This window comes from Phaethon lepturus, unplaced genomic scaffold (assembly GCF_000687285.1).
Source record: "Phaethon lepturus isolate BGI_N335 unplaced genomic scaffold, ASM68728v1 scaffold22245, whole genome shotgun sequence".
NCBI classification, from domain to species: Eukaryota; Metazoa; Chordata; class Aves; order Phaethontiformes; family Phaethontidae; genus Phaethon; species Phaethon lepturus.
In genome coordinates, this window is record NW_010538696.1 from 18,755 (window position 1) to 38,814 (window position 20,060).

General features: G+C 39.6%; 2 protein-coding genes across 2 annotated transcripts in view; one reads left to right on the forward strand and one right to left on the reverse strand.

The window, feature by feature from the left end:
* SH3GL3 (SH3-domain GRB2-like 3) overlaps nt 1–6,943 on the forward strand; it is an 18,500-nt gene extending 11,557 nt beyond the window's left edge. The window contains exon 8 of the mRNA XM_010286916.1: nt 6,146–6,943. Within this exon, the coding sequence (XP_010285218.1) occupies nt 6,146–6,351 (206 nt within the window). The 3' untranslated portion in view covers nt 6,352–6,943. The remainder of the gene's footprint in view (nt 1–6,145) is intronic.
* Nucleotides 6,944–11,695: 4,752 nt separating this feature from the next.
* LOC104620636 (lamin-L(III)-like) overlaps nt 11,696–20,060 on the reverse strand; it is an 8,733-nt gene continuing 368 nt past the window's right edge. Inside the window, exons 2-11 of the mRNA XM_010286917.1 lie at nt 19,382–19,538; nt 18,263–18,388; nt 17,163–17,333; nt 16,160–16,285; nt 15,822–16,042; nt 14,912–15,137; nt 13,923–14,030; nt 12,939–13,055; nt 12,732–12,839; nt 11,696–11,752 (exon numbers count right to left, since the gene is read on the reverse strand). Of these exons, the coding sequence (XP_010285219.1) occupies nt 11,696–11,752; nt 12,732–12,839; nt 12,939–13,055; nt 13,923–14,030; nt 14,912–15,137; nt 15,822–16,042; nt 16,160–16,285; nt 17,163–17,333; nt 18,263–18,388; nt 19,382–19,538 (1,417 nt within the window). The remainder of the gene's footprint in view (nt 11,753–12,731; nt 12,840–12,938; nt 13,056–13,922; nt 14,031–14,911; nt 15,138–15,821; nt 16,043–16,159; nt 16,286–17,162; nt 17,334–18,262; nt 18,389–19,381; nt 19,539–20,060) is intronic.

Sequence of the window (20,060 nt, forward strand, 5' to 3'; positions counted from 1 at the left end):
CCTCCAATTTCATCTTCCCTCCAGTCTTGTTCCTTTTTAAAGGTTGTTGGGAGAGAAATGAGAGAACTAAAGGTGAAAGAATAAAGCTTGGAGCTGTAACTTCATGCACCTTCTAATGTCTCTAACTTTCTTGCACTCTGCTACAAGATGAAGCTATTACACAACCCATACTGAAGGGGATTTGCAGCAGTTTGGCAGCATAAATCTACCTGGCAAGATCTTATTCCTCGATTTGTTTCTTTTGTGCTTCAAGCTACTTGAGGGTGTGTTAGTGAAGCTCCCCATGCTGCCCGATTGCTCAGAGCAGTTTTGTGTTGTAGTCAAACGTGGGATTGAGGGATACAACCCCCTCTTTGCACACTCCTCTCAGTTCAGACCACCAGTTCCTAAGACATGGGATGCAAAGACACATTTCATTCAAAGCACTGAGGATGTTTGCAGTTATTTTCACAACACATCTGGATGAAAGTAGCAAAAACATAGCAACCTTTATTAAAAATTCGGTATAAAATTTCTAGGTCTATATCAATTACTTGTCAAGTTATATAAACTTTATTTTTTCTGCTCTGTCTATGCAGTGCAGAAAGGAGATTCAGATTCAGCATTTGTATATAAACTAGTGTGTCAAACCAGAGATAACAGAGCACACATTACAGTGTTTTATCGTTGCCATGAAGCAATTGATCCAAGGTGTCCTTTAAGGGCAATCAGTCCTGTCTTTGGGAGAAAGACAGACTAGATGACTTTTCAAGGTTGCTTCCAGCCCACTTAGTTGAAAACTGGCTTTTTTTTTTTAATGAGCTAAAAATCAGTGAATGAAGTGAAAAATACATGACCACTGATCACTTAGATAAGGAGTGAGCCACTTCCATTCATTGATTCCATTCAGGGACTATTGCATCAACTGCTTGCATATCACTAAATGGTGGGATTTCACTTACTGCTTGGCTCACTCAGTGCTGTCAGAATGGAAGAGAAATAAGCATGGAAGATGAAAAGGAGAAATGGGATATATTTAATAACTATTGCTATGCTTAGTGCTACTAATAATATCAAAAAGACAATCTATCATGGTTTTTTCCTCCTGAAGAAGCTATGGGTGCTGTGCTTACATCCCCAGCAGGTACAGTCATCAGTGAAATTATTGTTCATTGTCATCTTTCTCTTCTTGTTCCATACTCAAAAGTTATCCATATGGATTTCTGTGGAGCAGCAGTGGGGGTCAATATGCCCTGCTTGTAAATGGGGAAGCCTTTCTGTTCCTGTTTAAAACCAGAATTGTGAAACAGTTTTAGATTTATGGTCTGTGGTGTTTTTGCACTGGTGAGGCCGCACCTTGAATCCTGTGTTCAGTTTTGGGCCCCTCACTACAAGAAGGACGTTGAGGTGCTGGAGCATGTCCAGAGAAGGGCAAGAAAGCTGGTGAGGGGGCTGGAGCACAAGTCTTTTGGGGAGCGGCTGAGGGAACTGGGGTTGTTTAGTCTGGAGAAGAGGAGGCTGAGAGGAGACCTTATCGCTCTCTACAACTACCTGGAAGGGGGTTGTGGCGACGAGGGTGTTGGCCTCTTCTCCCAGGTAACTGGTGATAGGACAAGAGGAAATGGCCTCAAGTTGCACCAGGGGAGGTTTAGATTGGATATTAGGAAAAACTTCTTCACTGAGAGGGTGGTCAGGCATTGGAACAGGCTGCCCAGGGAGGTGGTGGAGTCACCATCTCTGGAAGTGTTCAAGAAACGTGTGGATGTGGCGCTTCAGGACATGGTCTAGGGGACATGGTGGCGCTGGATTAATGGTTGGACTTGATGATCTTGAAGGTCCTTTCCAACCTTAATGATTCTGTATGATTCTGTGCTTCTATGAAATGTGAACCAAGCGGCTCTAAGCAAAACTGCTAAATATTTTAAGGTCTTCATGTGATAGTGGGGGAGAGAACACCACGATCACCCCCTTTTTGTTTAGAAAATGGACCTCTTCATCCTATGCAAACAAGCACTTCCATGTCGAATTTCCCCTGTGTGCTGGTTTTGGCTGGGATAGAGTTAATTTTTTTCATAGTAGCTAGTATGGGGCTGTGTGGTGATTTGTGCTGAAAACAGTGTTGATAACGCAGGGATGTTCTAGCTGCTGCTGAGCAGTGCTTACACAGGGTCAAGGCCTTTTCTGCTTCTCACCCCACCCCACCGGTGAGGAGGCTGGGGGTGCACAAGAAGTTGGGAGGGGACACAGCTGGACAGCTGACCCCAACTGACCAAAGGGGTATTCCATGTCGTATGATGTCATGCTCAGCATATAAAGCTGCGGGAAGGAGGAGGAAGGGGGAGATGTTCAGAATTATGGCATTTTGTCTTCCCAAGTAACTGTTAGGCACAATGGAGCCCTGCTTTCCTGGAGATGGCTGAATGCCTGCCTGCTGATAGGAAACAGTGAATTAATTCCTTGTTTTGCTTTGCTTGCACATGCAGTTTTTTTCTTTAGGTATTAAACTGTCTTTATCTCAACCCATGAATTTTCTCACTTTTACCCTTCTGATTCTCTCCTCCATCACACCATGGGGGGAGTGAGCGAGCGGCTGTGTGGGGCTTAGTTGTCGGCTGAGGTTAAATCGCAACACCCTGTTTACACATTGACCCTATCAAAATATAAAACATTGAATTTCTCTGATACTGTCACTCAAGGTAAGTAGTATCTTAGTACTCAGCGAACCCATGGAAATCAACAGGACTGGTCAAAGCTAGCTGTGATACGTTCAGCACAACTGCCATAATCCAGTTCTGAGTGTTGAAGTGGCTTTTCCTGTGTTTCACTATAGCTTTTTAAGTATAAGCTTCTTGGAACAGAAATACTGTTTTCCTTTGTACAGTCCCTAACACATGGGGGTTATTTACTAGTAATGACTTGCACACGCTTGCAGGGCTAGATTCTCAGAAACCTCATTTTAATGTGAATTATTTAGCTGCTTTGATTAAGTACAGATAACAAATCTGTGTTTTTGTTCTAATTCATTGTTATTAATCAGCTGAGGCTATGAGCGTCATCTGACTCCTTTTAGAACTCCCTTTAAATGCTGTGTTACGTCATGCCTTTCATTCTTCTTGTTTGTCAGGTTTGACTATGATATGAAATAAATGGGTCTCCTTGTCACATGCTGGAATTTAACACAGGCATCTAAATGTTTACTCACTTCAGCTGTGAGACTTGGATTAATTATCTTAGCAAGCTTCCAGTTTGTGATTACTAAAGTATAATTTTTCTACCATACATATGCAACATGGTATATGTTAGGTGACAGAGGAGATGCAGGTACAGGCAGTAATTTCCTCTGGGGAAAACAAGGAAACAAAAAACCAAGCCGCCATTGAAGGCATTCTGCTTTCCTTCTGTAGCACTCCAGAAATCATAGGCAGCTTCTTGCTTAGCCTGTGTTTGTGGTTGTTGCTGTCCAGGTTTGAGTGGTCTAGAGATTAATGACAAGTCATCTTTGAATGTGACAGTGAAGTGTGGCAGTTTAGCTCCACAACTGGTGCAATGGAGGAGGTGTGCATGGTGTTGCAAATTAACATAAACCCTGTTTGCAGAAAAAGAGTGCAACTTCCTTAGCTTCAATCTCTGCAACAGAAAGGATGTGCAAGTATTTAATAAACAGGACAAGTGTCGTCAGTTCTGTGATGTTAAGCCGTGTGTGTTGCAGACTGTCAGGCAGTGCTGCCCCCATTACCTTTGTCAGGGAAGCTTTGTCTCGTTGGATTATACGGTAGCAGCAGCTGCCTGACTGTAATGAAGACTTTGACTGATCCTACAGCCTGGAGTGAAACCGGTTGTACTGGCTGTGACCATTATTTAAAAGTCTTTCCAGGCTGCCAGACAGGTCTTTTCAGTTCTTTGGAGCTTAAAATGAACCAAATGTGATCCATCTCATGTCAGGTACCTTACTGTCAGAAATTAACTGGCTTGCAATAATAAATTAGCCCCAGTGGAGCAGCTGGTGAAAGCAAGGGGCTTTGTCAATTATTCAGAGCGCTGCCTTCTGCTGTTGATGGTCCCAGTGAGCTGGTACCAGTTCTACCTTGGCAAAGCCTGAAAATAATTCTGCTGGTTTTGACCACACTGAGTGCATCTTTGTTGGGAAACTGTGGCTCATCGTTTTTTCTGCTTGGACTGTTCCAGCAAAAATATATCCAGAACCAGGATATATTCACCTATGTCATTGTATTAACTAGCCGTAATTTAGTTTGTTCTTGTAAAACTTGGTCACTACCCCATGACTTCCACAGGCAGAGGACTAGTCTCGTGCTGTTACAGCAACGTTCTGGGGAGGTGTGCTGAGGGACATCTCTGTGTTGACAGTGTTCTTCCATTCTTATAAATAAAAGCTCTCTTCTATTGTTATAAAGGATAAAACATACCCACAAAATAGAAAAATAATATCTACTTCCCAGTTTCAACACCAAATTTAACCTCCTCCATTGTATTATTGTCAATTAAAAAGATGCTCTCACCTGTTCTCATTTACTGACCACCAGAATAGTTGTCGGCTGGTTTCCTTAAGAGACTTCTTGTAATTCCTTTTAGTAAAAAATGCCTCAACAGTTACTGTTCAATAGCTTCCCACACATTACCATGATTAGCAGCTTATAATGCAGTTTTGCATGCCTTTTTAACGTCTTAGCTATTATCTCTCTTGTATTACCAATTGTGTGCAGAGTTATCCAAACAAAAATGATTCTTCGAGGTGCTTGTATGATTAGCATGTGCGATAGCTGCGAGAGAGTCAAGACTAGGATATTTTGAGAATTGTTGCAATGTTGCAAATAGGACAACCTGATCAACTTGGTATTTAAGAGGTTTAACTGCTTTAACACTTCTAGAGTGTTTTAGAGTTGTCATGCTGTAATGTGTTTTACTACTGTTTACATGGCAGCAGCATGAAATCTTTTCTGCTATTCTTCCTTTATAAACACATTTCAAATTACCAGACTTTTACTTGGATATGATGTATGTATTTTAAAAAATCTCTTATGGCTGATCTTCAGTTGAACCTCTGTCTAGTCCTTGGCCACAGGGCTAAGCCCTACAATTTGAACATTTTATTTGTAATCCAGTAAGATTACATTTTATTAGAGTAAGTTGTTGTTCATTAATATGAATGTATCCATACCACAAATCCAAGCGAATTAACACCCTTGCATGAGAATATCTTTAAAAAAGGTGATTGCATTTACAAGGTTAACTTCTTTTGCTAATAGTGATTCCGTTTTGTACTTTCATTTATGTTTATATTTACTTGTTTTCCTGTAAATGTATGTACTTACTACTATGTTTGCATATGGTACCATCAATATTTTAAAAGAGTAATTTGGAATGAAGATCTTTCTAGCAGGGCAAACAGCGTAAGTCATAAGAACAGCCAGATACTGTATTGGAAAACTGTTTTCATCTGTAAAAAAAAAGTTGACAGGCACCACTGCTCCTAGTATAACCTTTGCTTTAGCTCAGATGAAGGATGTGTACAGCAAAGGATTTGAACACACGAACTTGGGAGCAGTAACCCAGAAATTACTGTTGCGGCTGAAGTGAGGTGAGGGTGGGAGCCTTCACACAGGAGCAGCTGGAAGCCTTGTTCCTGCAAAGGCATGTGTAGCATGAAAATCCGGGTGGCTGCCTCCAGTGTGCGTGGGACTGACCCTGAGCCCCTGCCCTCTGGTAGGTGTTGGGCAGTAGCAGGGTGCTGCGGTACAGTTTGTTGAAGTGATTACTTGTAGCTTTTCCTGTTGACTGTTCTACCCTTCTAGTCCCTCTAGCCACCACTCCAAAGAGACCACACTGATTTTGACAACTGTGATTACTCGAACTATCAGTTTGAGAGTAACATCCTTTTGAAAGGGAAGGCAACTAGGGATGAAAATAGAGTAGCATCTGAACTTAAGGGAGAAACAGAAGCATGCTTTAAACTAATTATCACTGGTATTCTTTTTTTAATAGATAGCAGGACCAGATGTTAATGGATGAGGGCAATGGAAAAGCTGTTGGGGGGAATTGATGACAGCAGGACTATGTTTTTTGACCCATTGTTTTATGCTTAGGGGCTGGTGGGGGTGCTGTGAAGCTCTATTAATATGTGTGGGGTTTTTTCTGTCACTGGGGGCAGGTTCTTCAATGCACATGGATCAGCCTTGCTGCCAAGCTCTCTATGACTTTGAACCAGAAAATGAAGGCGAGCTTGGGTTTAAGGAAGGGGACATCATAACTTTGACCAATCAGATTGATGAGAATTGGTATGAGGGGATGTTAAATGGAGAGTCTGGCTTCTTCCCCATTAATTATGTTGAAGTGATGGTTCCCTTGCCTCAGTGATCGTGTCATTCAAGCTGTGAACATGATTTCATGACTGAAATGGATTCACAAATGTTCTGTCAGTGTGGCATTCTGTGAAAGCCTTGCTATTTGACTGACTTACTGACTTTTGTATGCGTCTTTTTAAAATGTATTTATTTTATATTCAAAAAAATTTTACCTTCCCTGATTCCATCAACCTGCAAAAAAACCCATACCCAGTTTTTTTGCTTTGTGCCTTGAAGATCACTGTATGAAGCGTTTACTGGTAGCTCACTGTTGCTCCAAAAATGCGTTTCCTTGCTATTATTGTATGTGGATTTTTTTAATCTTTGGCTGCAATGATTTTACTATCGAAAACCATTTTTAAAAATACTCTAAGTGAAGCTAACTGTAACCAGTTCTGAAGTTACTGATGTCATTGAGCTCTCTTCATCTACCACACTGTAATTTATTGTGAGCAAGTTAATCCATGTTTCACATTGTATGTTGACAAAAGGCAAAATGGTTGTTGTCAATATTATGATGTTGTTGTACTAAGTACAAGTTCTCAGCATTGAAAATTCCTCTAATTTACTGACCAAACTGAATAAATACTTCTGTGGTATAAGAACAGTGGTTGCTGGTTATATTCCTATAGCTCTGGCATTTGTTTTTGATCTGGAGGTCACTTCTGCTAAATAATGTATCAGCTTTCAGTGCAGAAAACAATGCTACATTAAAAATGCATTAATAATAGTTTTAGGACACCTCAGCTACTAGAATTTTAATAATTTTGCGCTCCCCCTTCTGATTGTGTAGCATTTGTAATGTCTGTTAAAATCTTCTAGCAGGAAGATAGAGAAGAACTCCTTTGAATTAAGTACACACTGATCCTAGCTGCACAGGGTTTGTATAGAGCTCCCATGAGAGCGATAGGTGGGTATCACCAGTGACTGCTGCAAGCAAATGAAGGGTTAATACACTTCTGCTTTTTTATTTATTTGAAAGAGATGGAGGAGGGGAACGAGAGTACAAGGTAGAGAGGGAAAGACATGCTATAACTGAAACTAGGCAAAAAAAGCCTCAAAATGACAGACTGGTTCAGGCATCTTCAGTACTATCAAAATGAAGATTTAGATAAAATTTGTTTTTCTGTTAGCCTTCCCCTGCTTTGCTTAAGTACATGCAGATGTAGTAATGACCAGAAAATTCAGCAGCCCCAGAGGAATGTGTAATCTTTTGCCAATTCTTCTCTGTACAAGGCAGAGTGATGAGAAGGGAGCTGAACTCTTTATGGGCAAACTGGCTTGAATCCAGCTTCAGCATTTCAAGCTCTACTTGGTTCTGTAGTCCAGTTGAAACAGCCTGCCCTGGAGCAGAGAGACTTTCATGGCTATCACAGGTACAGTAACTTTTCCATCTAAGAAGCATAAATAGTCCCTAACTGGCTATCAAAACCATGCCTTTTTAGTTTCTCTCAGCTGTAGCCTCAGCTTACACAATGGTCACAAGAGAAGTAGGGGGTTATTCTTTGCAGCTTTGGCTATAGCCTGCTACTTGAGGCTAGCCAAATACAAAATGGTTTCAAAGGTTTAAGCATTTGGGATGCACAGCTGCTTTTGCCTTCCCCTTTATCAGAGAGGTCTCACCAGTCATGCCTTTCTAGAGCAGGCAGGGAGAGAGGCATTAAGATATCTCTCTTACCTTTCCAGCATTCACTAAATAATTATTTACCTGTCTCTCAAGGTTGGAACTCAATACACTTTGCAGTAGGCAGCTTGACAGTTAGTATAGAGCTCTTGGTCAGCTGCAAGAGTTGTCTCATCTAACAGCAGCAGCTATTGCTGAAGTAGTAAGCCAGAAGCAAGTCAAGAGAGTACTGTTATTGATTGGATAAAATATATGTGGAGGGCTGAAGAAATGAACTAGGTTTAAGGTTTGCTGCTAGTCAGACAATTTATACAACTAGATCCATTGTATATCAGAGGATTGATTCTTTAATGTGTACCTTTTTAAGATTGTATGCCAAGAAGGAGTTTCAGTTTCCTGGGCCATTGCTGGTGTTACCAAACAATATCCTGGACCACTCCTGATTCCTCCCAAGACTTGTATGCTAGTTCAGATCTTTTGTGGTTGGTGCTTAACACCATTCTTGCCTTGTGCTATGAAAAGGCTTCACTTGAGATGTTAAAGAATCCTCTTAAATCAAATTCATAGCAGTTCAGCTTTATTTGAAGAACAGAGTGATAAATATAAATGGGGTAGCACAGTATACTTGTGACAGTTTCTTCAGGCTGCAGGGACTCTTCCCTCAACACACCTGTTTTATTGCTTCAGAGTCTTTTGAGCCACTCAAGATCAGTGAACACAGAGAGCTTTATTATTTAACCTGCAAATGTTTATATACATGAAAATATATTTAATAGTTTAAAAAGTTTAAGAAATAAAGATAAATATAGAAATAGCTGCTGTTATAACCTTGCTGTTAGCCATAAGGTACAACAAGAATTCAGATCTGCTAAAATGCAAGTATTAAACCAGCATCTATTCTTGATATCTCACAACTAGAATTTTTAAATAACTTAAGAGAGTTTAAATAACTTGAGTTTAAGCTAGTATAAAGGAAGCCTCACCTTAACCACATCCTAACACAGAACAGGTCTTAAATTCAGAACTGAATACTTTGGCAAGATAAGAGGCAGTCAAAAAACTATTCCAGTATTTGGAAAAATCTGTAATCACAGCTGCTCCCCTCATGATCTTAAATAGAAGTGTATTTGTGGCTCATCAAGGTCCCTTCTTTACCATAGAGCCAGCAGGTAAGCATTTTAGTAAGAGGAGGCTAAAAATAACTGAATGCAGTGGCCCCAGAGGCTGACTGCCTAGTTTGAGGGTTATAGGTCAGGCTTTACAGGGACTGCAGAACTATTGAAGTTACAGTAAGTTACATACTGGCCGATAGACAGTATTCCCTCAACTGCCCCATTAGACATACCCAAAGCAGTACTGCAGACTGCACAGATTTAGTACACAAGGACTCTAAGTGCAGATACTGTTGATGCACCTTTTACTAGAGGTGCTGCTTTCCATTTTCAAGTTCTGTTTCAGCATTTTTCTTCCAGCTCTCTTACTGGGACCATACAGAGTGCTAATATTGCTAGTTACAGTACCTTCTCTGTTGGAATGAGATTCTTTTTCACATTTACAGGATACATCTGTCCAAGTTAAGGTTGATACCTATACTGTATCTAAGAATATACAATACTGAAACTGGTGGATTTCCAGGTGCTAGAATACAGAAACAGTACATTTAATAACAGACAAGAATATTTTTACACCTTGCTTTTAATTTTAAAGTGTTTCACTCTAAGAAGTTCTCTAGCAAGTGATCTAGACCAGTTTCATACATTTCAGCATCAGGATCTAAGAAAGAAACAGTTCAGACACTCAGCACTCTCCCGAAGAGTGTTTTACTTCAGCCAAGTTCAAACTTGCTCAAGGTGCAAACTAGGGTGTTATCTGGCCCATGTAATTTTCCTGATTCAGCTTGAAACAGAAATTACCTTTGGAGAAACCCCATATCAGAATATGGAGAAAGCAGAGGCAGCCTCCTGCTCATTGTCAACTATTTATCATCCTTCTAGGGCATACGTTCAGAAGCTTTGTAAACCATGTACCCTCCTTTGTTTCAGCAAGTCATGGAAACCAGATCCTTGTGTTGAAGTAAAAATAACTTCACACAGAACTTGTATTCTACTGCTCTTTATATCAGTGAATCCAAAGACAAGGTCCAATATCAGAAGGTAGGAAAATTCATCATTTTATGCAGAATGTTTCTTACAAAGAGGTCAGATAGATGTGAATTCCAAGTTTCAGATATTGCTGAAGATACCAACGCACATACAGTCTATGTCACCTGGGATTGAGAAGCATTTTCAGATGATCATCTTTGTCCACATTACATGACAGAACAGCTAGTATCCTCATTTTGCTGCAGAAATAAAACATGGAGACATTAAGCTAATTAGTATTTGTACAAATTTAGTTTTATTGCTGGTTATCTGCTTGATCTTCATATAGGTATGTGGGGTTTTTAGAGTTTTGTGGATTTAGTTACTTATTAATAAAGCAAAGCAGGTTTTCAAGAGAGGCAGTACCTTAACTATACTAGATGGTTTGGGGGTGGGGGAAAAAACCACAAGCTAAGAGTTTGAGTCCATGCAATACACAAGCTGCTGCCTTCCTTAAGAAAAGGATATCAAGCTATCAGTACCTTAGTTCTGAAGCATCAAAACTCAACTGGCATGCACATTCATGCTACTCTAGTTAGGATGATAAAAGCAGAAGCAACAACCATGGCAGCCCCACCTTCCTTTAAAGCACAGCATGCTTTCTTTGATTATACTGCATGCAAGAATTAACTGGGGTTGGTTTTTTTACTAAGCTCTCATCATTTCAATACTACCAAAGCAGCAGAAGCATATAGGTACTAATGACAAAAGTTTGATATGAATTCAGCAGACAGGAATGACATTAACATTTAAGTGGGAGTATTAGAATTGATTCTTACCATAAATGGCACACAACTGTATTGTAAAGTTGCTGATAAAACAGATTAGAGGTGTAAAGAAAAAAGTTACTTTTGCTTTCCATCATTGATTGCCAAACAAGCCATATTATTAGTCAATTCAAGTAAAGAGTCTTTAAAAAATAGTTGAGGAAAGGCCCTACTTTGAACATAGGCTTGTATCAGTCTCTTCATAAGCCTAAAGCTTCCACTGGTGTTACTTGAACCCTTTGGTACATGCTATGCATTAAGAGCCCAAAGGCCAGCATAGCATTATAGAACTTCTCAATAGCCTATTTAACATGGTCTCTCCCTCCTTCAGGGAGACTGAAGTCACAAGAATGTGCATTTAAGTCAGGAGACTTTGATAAACATCCTTTAAGCCAGGCAGTATTACAGTAATAGATATCTAATCTGGATCTTCTGTTTGAGAGAAGAACGAACTACGCAGCAGGCAGTAACTGCCTGTTCTTAGGTATGTTTTCTTCAGAAAGACAGTACAAAGGTATTTGTTTTCAGATGTGTATGTTATGAAAATATCTAGGAAATAGTGGTGGCTTTAGGACCTAGTGATGCAAGTCCTCCTTGTAACTGTAAGATCAGTTTTAGGAAGAGCTGTGGTAACTCAACATGCTGTGTCAGCAGGAGGGAGAGAATGAGTTTTTAGTTAGGAATCCTCTTGCACTTAAGGCCTCAGAGTTTGTACTAGCAAAGGGGACTTAGTGCTATTTGAAGTACAAAAATAAAGCAACTAGTCATATACAGTCCATAGTTGTTCAGTTATGACCCATTTAAAGCCCTCGTATTAGTTCTGCTTTAGGCTACTTCAGCAAGATACTCAACTACTGGTGTATCAAAGTACACTAGGAGCATCTAATATGGAGAAGTTCAGAGTTGTAAAATGGTCAAATCAAAAGCCATTTGGACAGGCTAGAGAGGCTTTCACAGGGAAAGCCCTGTGAAATGCAAGTTGTAGCCAAAGCATTATAAGTACACTGAAGGCAAAACACGCTTTTTCTATTTAACTATGTTAGCTCCATTAGTATGGCCTGCATCTGTACTGAAGTTCCACTTGGAAACTGTTGAAGGGAATATTTACTACAGAAGCAAGGCAGAGATACTTATTTTACATGGCAACAGAAGAAAAAGTAGTTCCTGGAGATGAGCTGTAACAGAAATACATCAAACTCATGCTTCAATTTGAGATGGACTTAGGCAATCAATACACTAAGAATTTTGATTTCAGACTTTTAATACTTTTGAATTGAAATATTAGTTTTTTCCAGTCTAAATTATTTTAAAAGCAAGTCAGGGACACTGTTTGGAGTGTCAGATAAGTCACTTCATCCCACAGAAATAAGGTATTTCTAGTTAGAGTTTGCATCCTGTTCTTGGGGTAGCAGCTTTTAAATTTATTCATAGTCAGATGTTTAGATGGAACAGACATTAAAGCTAATATTTTTCAGTACCAGTAATAAGAGACCAAACAATTAATGCTACTATTTGATCATACCAGAGAATAAGCAAAACATCAAGTCCACTTCTGATGCAAAGCCATGCAAGCTACGTCCTACATGGGACAAGAGACTGCAGCACTATTAATGAAGCAAGTTTTCTATGAGATGACAAGCATGATTCTCACCATCTCACCTGCTTAAGGATGCTCACAGGAACCACTATCATGAAACCAAACAACATTTCTTTTTTCTTCTTCTTTTGGTCTGACATCAAGAAAAATGTTAAGAGTTGTAGGATATGGATAATAGTTGGGAAAGTATTTTCATACAGTAACGAAAAGAAACGGCCATTGAATGACTGTTGATAGCATTTATTTAAGCTTCAGGCAGCTTACCCGAGATGGAAATTCCATTTCACTTCCACTTATTTCTTCATAATCATCATCTTGCTCACCACTTTCTTCTCCTCTGGGTACTTGCATTATCTTCCTCTCTGCAGATTCCTGGAATAGAATTTAATTGCCACCAAGAACCCTCAAGAATTAAGCCCATGAAACAAGTGTAGTATTAGGGCAGTAGAAGCTATTTACTACCTCACTTACCTCACCATCATCTGTGATGAGTGTAACACCAATACTATCCCCAGTTCCCCAAGACTTCTGAGACTTCCAGACCAGATCATTAGGACCTGGGCTTACACCAGCAGCCGCACCCCAGATCTGCAACAGATTTAGAGTGAGCTTCTGAAGGATCTTATTTGTAGTTAGATTGGGATTCAGTCTAACATACATAACTATTAAGTACCCCAATACCAAAGATGTCTAGTAACAGAAATTGAACTACTGTGACCACTGGCAGGTTATTTCTTTTCAGGACTACCAAGAGCGTTGGTAATGTTTTTGGGTATTTTTTTTTTTTAACTGAAAACTGTGAAACAGTTAGTGCAGAACAAGCTGTTAACAGCTTCTACCCAACGCAGAGGTAGCCTTGCTTGGACATGCATACCATTGGGATTCACAGAACCAAGCCATAGTTAGACACACTAATGGCAGCAATTCATGTATACAAGATAGCCTCTAGCCTAGGGTCACTCACAGATCTCTTGAGCAAGCTCATACAGAGTTTAGAGTATGGAGTGTAGAGTTAGCAATCAAACAGCCTATCTAAATATACTTAAGAGTATGATTTTTAGAGCTAATATTTAGCTTAGTACCATAAACTATGAGCTCAGCATTTCTGAGCTGTAGTAGACTAAAGCTTTTACCAGCAGCGTAAGTCTCCGCACAACTTTTATCAAATCACAGGACTATAGAGAACACTAAACTAGAATACATTGATTCTGTTCACAGTAACAGCACATCCCAGTCAGGGATGATCCAAGTTAAATCCAAAAATCTAGCTTTAAAGAAAGTTTAGTTGACATTTCAGATCAAGTTGCTGCAAGGATTTTTCCCATCTCCCTCTCCACATAAAATAAGGATTTTAGTTCTGTAGGTACTTGCAATGTCAAATTTAGTTTTTCATATTATGTGACTATTGCCATCTAACAAAAACAGAGCTGTGAGTTTTACAAAACTGCTACCTACTGTAACTACTTGGCCTGCCTGAAGAGTGAACCGTGAAGGAAATTTGTATATTAGATCTGACACACTTCCAAGATGTCGTCGTAACACCCATCCATGTAGTGGTTGATCCTGTGGAATAAGAAATTTCTTTCAGCATTATGGACTGACATGGTATCATACAAGTGCAAGGTTCTTTCCAGACTCAAGGGTCAGTTTTAGTCCCACTCCTGTAGCATACAAGAATCTCATCAATTTTGAGGAAGTTTTTAAGTTTCCATTAAAGCCTCCCTATACTTGCTTAGGATTCATCTTGTTCCCACAAGTTTAGGCACACCTATTCTTGCTTTCTATTGAAGAGGGATCATGGTGCTCTACCAGGGAGATTGATAAATTAAGGTCATCATACCCATCTACCAACTTGGGCCATAACACATACATAGTGGTCTGTGAAGGTTTAAGGCATCTCGGGCTGAAGTGGCTAAGCTACCAGCCACAAGTTTCAAAGCTCTGAGGATTAATAGCTCTGGATTTGCAGACTAAACTAGTCAAAGAATTATCCAACTGGTCAGGGAAACCCTCTGCATGGATTAGATACTGTCAGCTCTATCCAACCTTTCAGCTGTTTTAAGCATTTTTAAGTAATAAGTAAATTGGATAATGACAGATTCTAAGCACCTTTAGTTCATCAAGGATAAGTAGCACTTCTGATAGTGCTAGCCTGGCTCTGATGAGAAACAACTGAAGGCATTAGATTTATGCATCATAGAACCTTCCAGACAGCCCTGTGAACAAAACACCTGCAGTACCAAAAAAGAACCAGTCTCTAGGCTTCTCTTGACAGCAGCCAGGTTAGCTGAGAAGTCCCCACTTTGTATTTTTTTTTTTTTTGGCAGTACTCTTCCCCCATCTCTCCATCCTTCCCTATTGTCATCTCTCACTAAGCTACAGTCAGTTCACAAGCAGTCATACTCTGCAACACAGGCCATACAGACTTGAATGAACAGAAGTACCTCATCAGAGTTGTTTTTAAGCCTGACAAAATTGCCATCTGCATTGATTTCTTCAATAGATATATTTCCAGAAGATGAAGCATGCTGAACAGTCTTAAATCCAGCACTATGCCTTCTCTTTTTGGCTTCTTTCATTTTCCTTTTCCTCCCATGCAGGGACCATTGCCCTTGACTTGTTGCTTGAGTTGCAGTGCTGTGTGAAGATGGACTGGGTGACAGCTTTAGCCTAGAAGGGAGTCAGGCAACATTCACTTGAATATCTGATGTGCTTATTTTTTCCTCACTCATATCCTCACACTATAGCCAAGCCTAACAGTTTCTTATATCCAAGCTTTCCATGAAGTCCTGAATACAAGACTTAATTTTTACTGGCAAGAGTAGCTAAGTAGCTTGTTAAGTTTGGAAGACAGCCCCAGCCCTAAAGTTCAGAGCAGGCTTACATCAATAAGACAAGACTCCCAACTGCAAGTATTCCTTTCAAGTCTCTACAGACACAATCTTTAAGGGAAGTAGTTTAAGTTTTTGACCCTTCTTAGCATGTATTGAGAGTTCATGTATGTTCTCACAAGGCAGTGTCTGGATAGTTGGGAGTTCATACAGTTTCCCAGTTTCATTCATGAAACTTTAGCACTGTCTTTGACACCTCTATGGTACAGCACAAAGCTTTATGAAAGTTGAGGGATGTCTAATGGACCTTTGAACTTAATCAGCTGGGTTTATCAAATTACTTTATCTTACTACACCATGTGGTGGATGTGGAATATAAATACCATCTACAAAAGATTATGCTTCAAGAACTAAATTATGGCACTAATGACATTTCTTGCCTCCTCCACATTGAGGAATATATGGTTAGCATAGAGATCTTTGATGAAGCAAGTTCTCATATGAAGATCTTGTCATAGCCTACCTCTGTTCCTCTCCCTCCAGCATCTTTCTGTAGGCATTTATTTCCAGATCTAGAGCCAGTTTCACATCTAAGAGATGTTCATATTCTTCCAGCTGTGCTTGTGCCTGCTGCTGGACTCGGGCCATTTCTTTCTCTCTTTCAGCCATGCGCTTTTGATTGAGATTGCGATCATAATCCATCATCTCCTGTAGCTCCCTTATTTTGGTCTCCAAAGCAACATTCTAAAATTAAGGGGATGGAAAAAAATATCAATTAAACCACAAATGAAGATTAGAGAGGCCAGTATTTTGAACTGAGTATCTAAAATAATTCTAAGGTTATACAAATAAAGATAGTACCTGGTTTTTATATTGATTAGCTTGAGATGTCACAGTATCAACTCTCCGCTTCATTTCCATTAGCTCCTCCTGAGCAGCATTGGCAAAGTCACTATTTCTTGCTGCAGAGAGCTGGGCATTCTCCATCTACAGATAAGTCACCATTAGTAGTAAGTTGCTTATGGCCATGTATTTTAAATAAGAAAAACCAAGTGATTTCCAGCTTTTACATCTGGAAGTGGTTATGTTTTACTTAAGTGTGCAGAATCCCAATAAAGCCCAGGTCAGAAAGTTTTTCATTGCTTTTCAGGGAGGTTTACACAAATTTGACATTTGTATCAGAAAAAGACAGCAATAATCAGGTACTGAAAATTGCTGGATTAGAATATTTCAGTTACAGATGCACGAAGACTTTGTATAGATATTAAGTAAACTGATTCTCCAGAAGAACAATGGAGAATACGTTTAGAAGCTGCTTCTCAAAGCATGGGGCTACAGGGTATTAGGTGTGCTTATCAAACTATTGCTCTTCCCCAGTTCTAGCACTAAACAATTCCTGCATCACTACAAGCAGCACTGAGCTATTTCTAGAGCAATCCAATCTTGAGATGTTCCAAGAAATTATAAAGTAGAGCCATGCTCCTACAAGAGGCACTGCCACAATTTCCATTGGAAACCTGGACAGAAGCATCCAAAGAAATTCACTGAGTTGCCATGAAAGTTAAGTAGAGAAAGCCAGAACAACCAGGAAGTCTGAATTACAATCAACTTTATTACATTAGCCATTCCTAATCCAATGGAACAGTATTCATGTTTGAACCAGTTTTGTTTTGGGACCAGGTGTTCCTAGAAGCTCTACTGTCAAATTTGACACTGCTTTGAAATTTCATAACAACTTATGCCAAGCAGCTCTGCATTAAATGGAAGGGCTCCATCAGTCAGCTATTTATGCTAGTGTGACTTTAATTGTATCAAGGTGCAAAGAACTTGAGCTTTGTTTTACTGTCATCTTCCACAGACTTACTTTTGTATTGAATGTTCGTTCCAGCTCCTCTTTGTATCCTTGAATTTGTTCTTCATGTTGTTTTCTGAGCCCCTGCAGAGCATCCAAGAGCTTACTCTCAAATTCTTTCTGATAGACAGATTCTATTTCTGCTAGCTTGCTCTCATGGACTCTTTTGGTCTCCTTGAGCTCCTAGGAGAAGAAGAAATTTCTCAGAGAACAAGCAAGCCCATACAGTTTGATTTGAGACTGGACTTACTGTACCAGCTTAACAAGTCATTCAATATCAAAGCAGATTTATCATTGAGTGCACAGTAATTCATCTTTATTCAGATCTCAGATATTCATCCATTAGGTGAGATACTTCCACCTTGCTAGCTGCACTGTGTTGTTTTGCTGCCTCACTGCCAACACTGCTTAAACTAATAAATGCAGTAGTTGTATTTCATTTGAAGACTAATCCTTTGAACTAGATGAATTTCTCTGCTTTTCTTTACTTAACACATGCATATAGACTTCAGCTTCTTTAGGCACTGTTACTTCACCTATTCTTGTTTTATTAAAAAAAGTAATAGCAATTGGTTAGAAAAATTGGAATTTTCTATCACGTAAACCACACACTCAGAGATCCCTTCCAGTCAGAAGGAAGTTGGTTTACATTCACATGTTTTTTAGTTCTAGGTACTGATTTCTCACACAAAGGTTACAAGACCTTTGATAAGTGTTAAGGAAGTAGGGAACATAAGTTGCTTATTAGAGAAGATTTAACTTCTTTGATTATTTTAAGCTTCTAGTAGCCATCTGGAATCATTTAACTTTAGCTGTAATATATACATTGACAGTTACAAAGAGTAGTATATCAGGATTGTAGTTACCTTCAGAAGTGCAGCCTAAGAAAATTCTCACGTTAGAGATACCTATTGGTACTACGCCAGTTAACATGAGGTTGTGTACTTTCCTGAAGTCTTCCTAGTTAGGTGGATTTTATTGGCTGGCGGACTGTCATAGGCTGACTCAGCTAGTTACCTTTTTAAGGATAAAGCACACCTTAACACTGCTTTTAAGTGTATCCAAGGATCGTGAACACCTAAAAAAATCCTTGTTAATAAGCTAAAACATACATCATCATGAAGGCGCTTCTGGAATGTCATTTGTTCCTGTGAAGTTTTCAAATTATTTTCCAGCTCCACCCTCCTCAATACTTCACTGTGGAGATGCTTTTTGGTATCTTCCAGTGACAGCCCCATCTAGAAAAGACAGACATCAGGGTAATCAAAATTAAGAGGTCATTTTTCCAAACTAAGACAGTCAACTTATTACAGGCCATTCAACTTCATCCCACTGCAATCAAAACACACTGGTTACTCTGTTTAAGTTCTTATTTCAGTGGGGTCCAGCATATTAGCAACAGAAATAATTGTTTGTTGTATAGACCAGATTTCCCACAAGGCAAAATATAGAGCAGCCCTTAATTCCACCAGCTAAGTTTGACTCTTCAGAGTAGACAGACTTCTGATGAATCAATTGTACCATCCGTATACATTCCTCCCTTCACAACACTAAGTATTCAAACTTCTCCCTAACTTCCAATGTAGTTTGTTTGATGTTTAACAAGTTAAATCCTCCAAATATAGCCTAACTATGCTGACAAACTATTATACACTTCTAGTGTTGGAGTGTGCTGCTTAAAAAACCCAAACTTGTATCATTAAAGTCTTCATCCTAAAGATTTGAAATTAGCCTATTCAATGATCACATTAAAGCATGAACATACAAAAGCTATGCTTAGAAAGGCATTAATAGAACTCAGTTCATTTTAGTAGCACAAGATCTTACAAAAAAGTAGTTAGAACTTATTTATTCTACCTAGATTTAAGCATAGTGAAGCAGGGTCCATCAAATACTCCCTTTGCTAACACACTAGAGAATGCTACAGCAGCTATTTGTGTGTGTACAAATGTGTGTACAACACATTTCAACTTGCTTTGTCCTTAGAACAAGAAACATTACATGCTGTGGTCATAGACTAGAATTACAGGTTCCTACAACAGGTAGAAGTTTTAACAGACCAACTATCAGTAGCATTTGCTTTCAGCAAGATTGCTGAAATCTTTGGCCACCTGTTATTGCCATAGACAACAGTCTTTCCCTGCTTTTAAATCTCAGTAACTAGCTGGAGGAAAAACAAGCAAAAGCTTCAGTAACAAAAGCAAAGTGGAAATTCCAGGAACAAGTCTTACAGTGACTACTTGATCCTTTATTTCACAAAGGTCATTCTTCAAACTTCGGTTTTCTTCCAAAGCTTTTGCTAAATCAGCTTCCTTCGCTTTCAGCTGAACATCAAGGTCCTTCATATGCACTTGTGCCAGCTTTAAGTCAGATTCTTTTTTTGAATTCCTACAAGTGAAAGTTTTACACTCATAAGTTGCAGCTGGGGAGTGAGAAGGTTTGTTTCTAATTGTGTTTACCTTCACAGGGGTCTGTGGCAGAACTGAAACAGAAGAGAGGTTAGTTAACACTTGCAGTGGGAGCACAGGGTAGGCTGTAAAACAAATTGGACAGGCCCCTCAGACAAGTATAATTTGTTTAACCAGAAATATTTCTGACCCAGTTTCCATCTCGTTTTGTCCAACGTGTGTACCTACACAGAAGTCAGGTATTTTCCACAGCATTACCAACCGGAGAGGGAAGGGACAGCACAGGCCGCTGTCTCCACAGGGAGGGACTAGTCACACTCAAAGCCAACATTCACCAGACCACAGCAACCTGCCACCACTGAACGAGCTGCTCACACAGACACCTCCTTTCAACAAAGGCAGCTGCCACCAGCTTCCTGGCGAAGTGTCTATTGGCCTTTAAAATGCAGCGCTGCTGCGGCCCCGAGCCCCACACCCCCCTCACCAAGAGGGAGCAGCCATG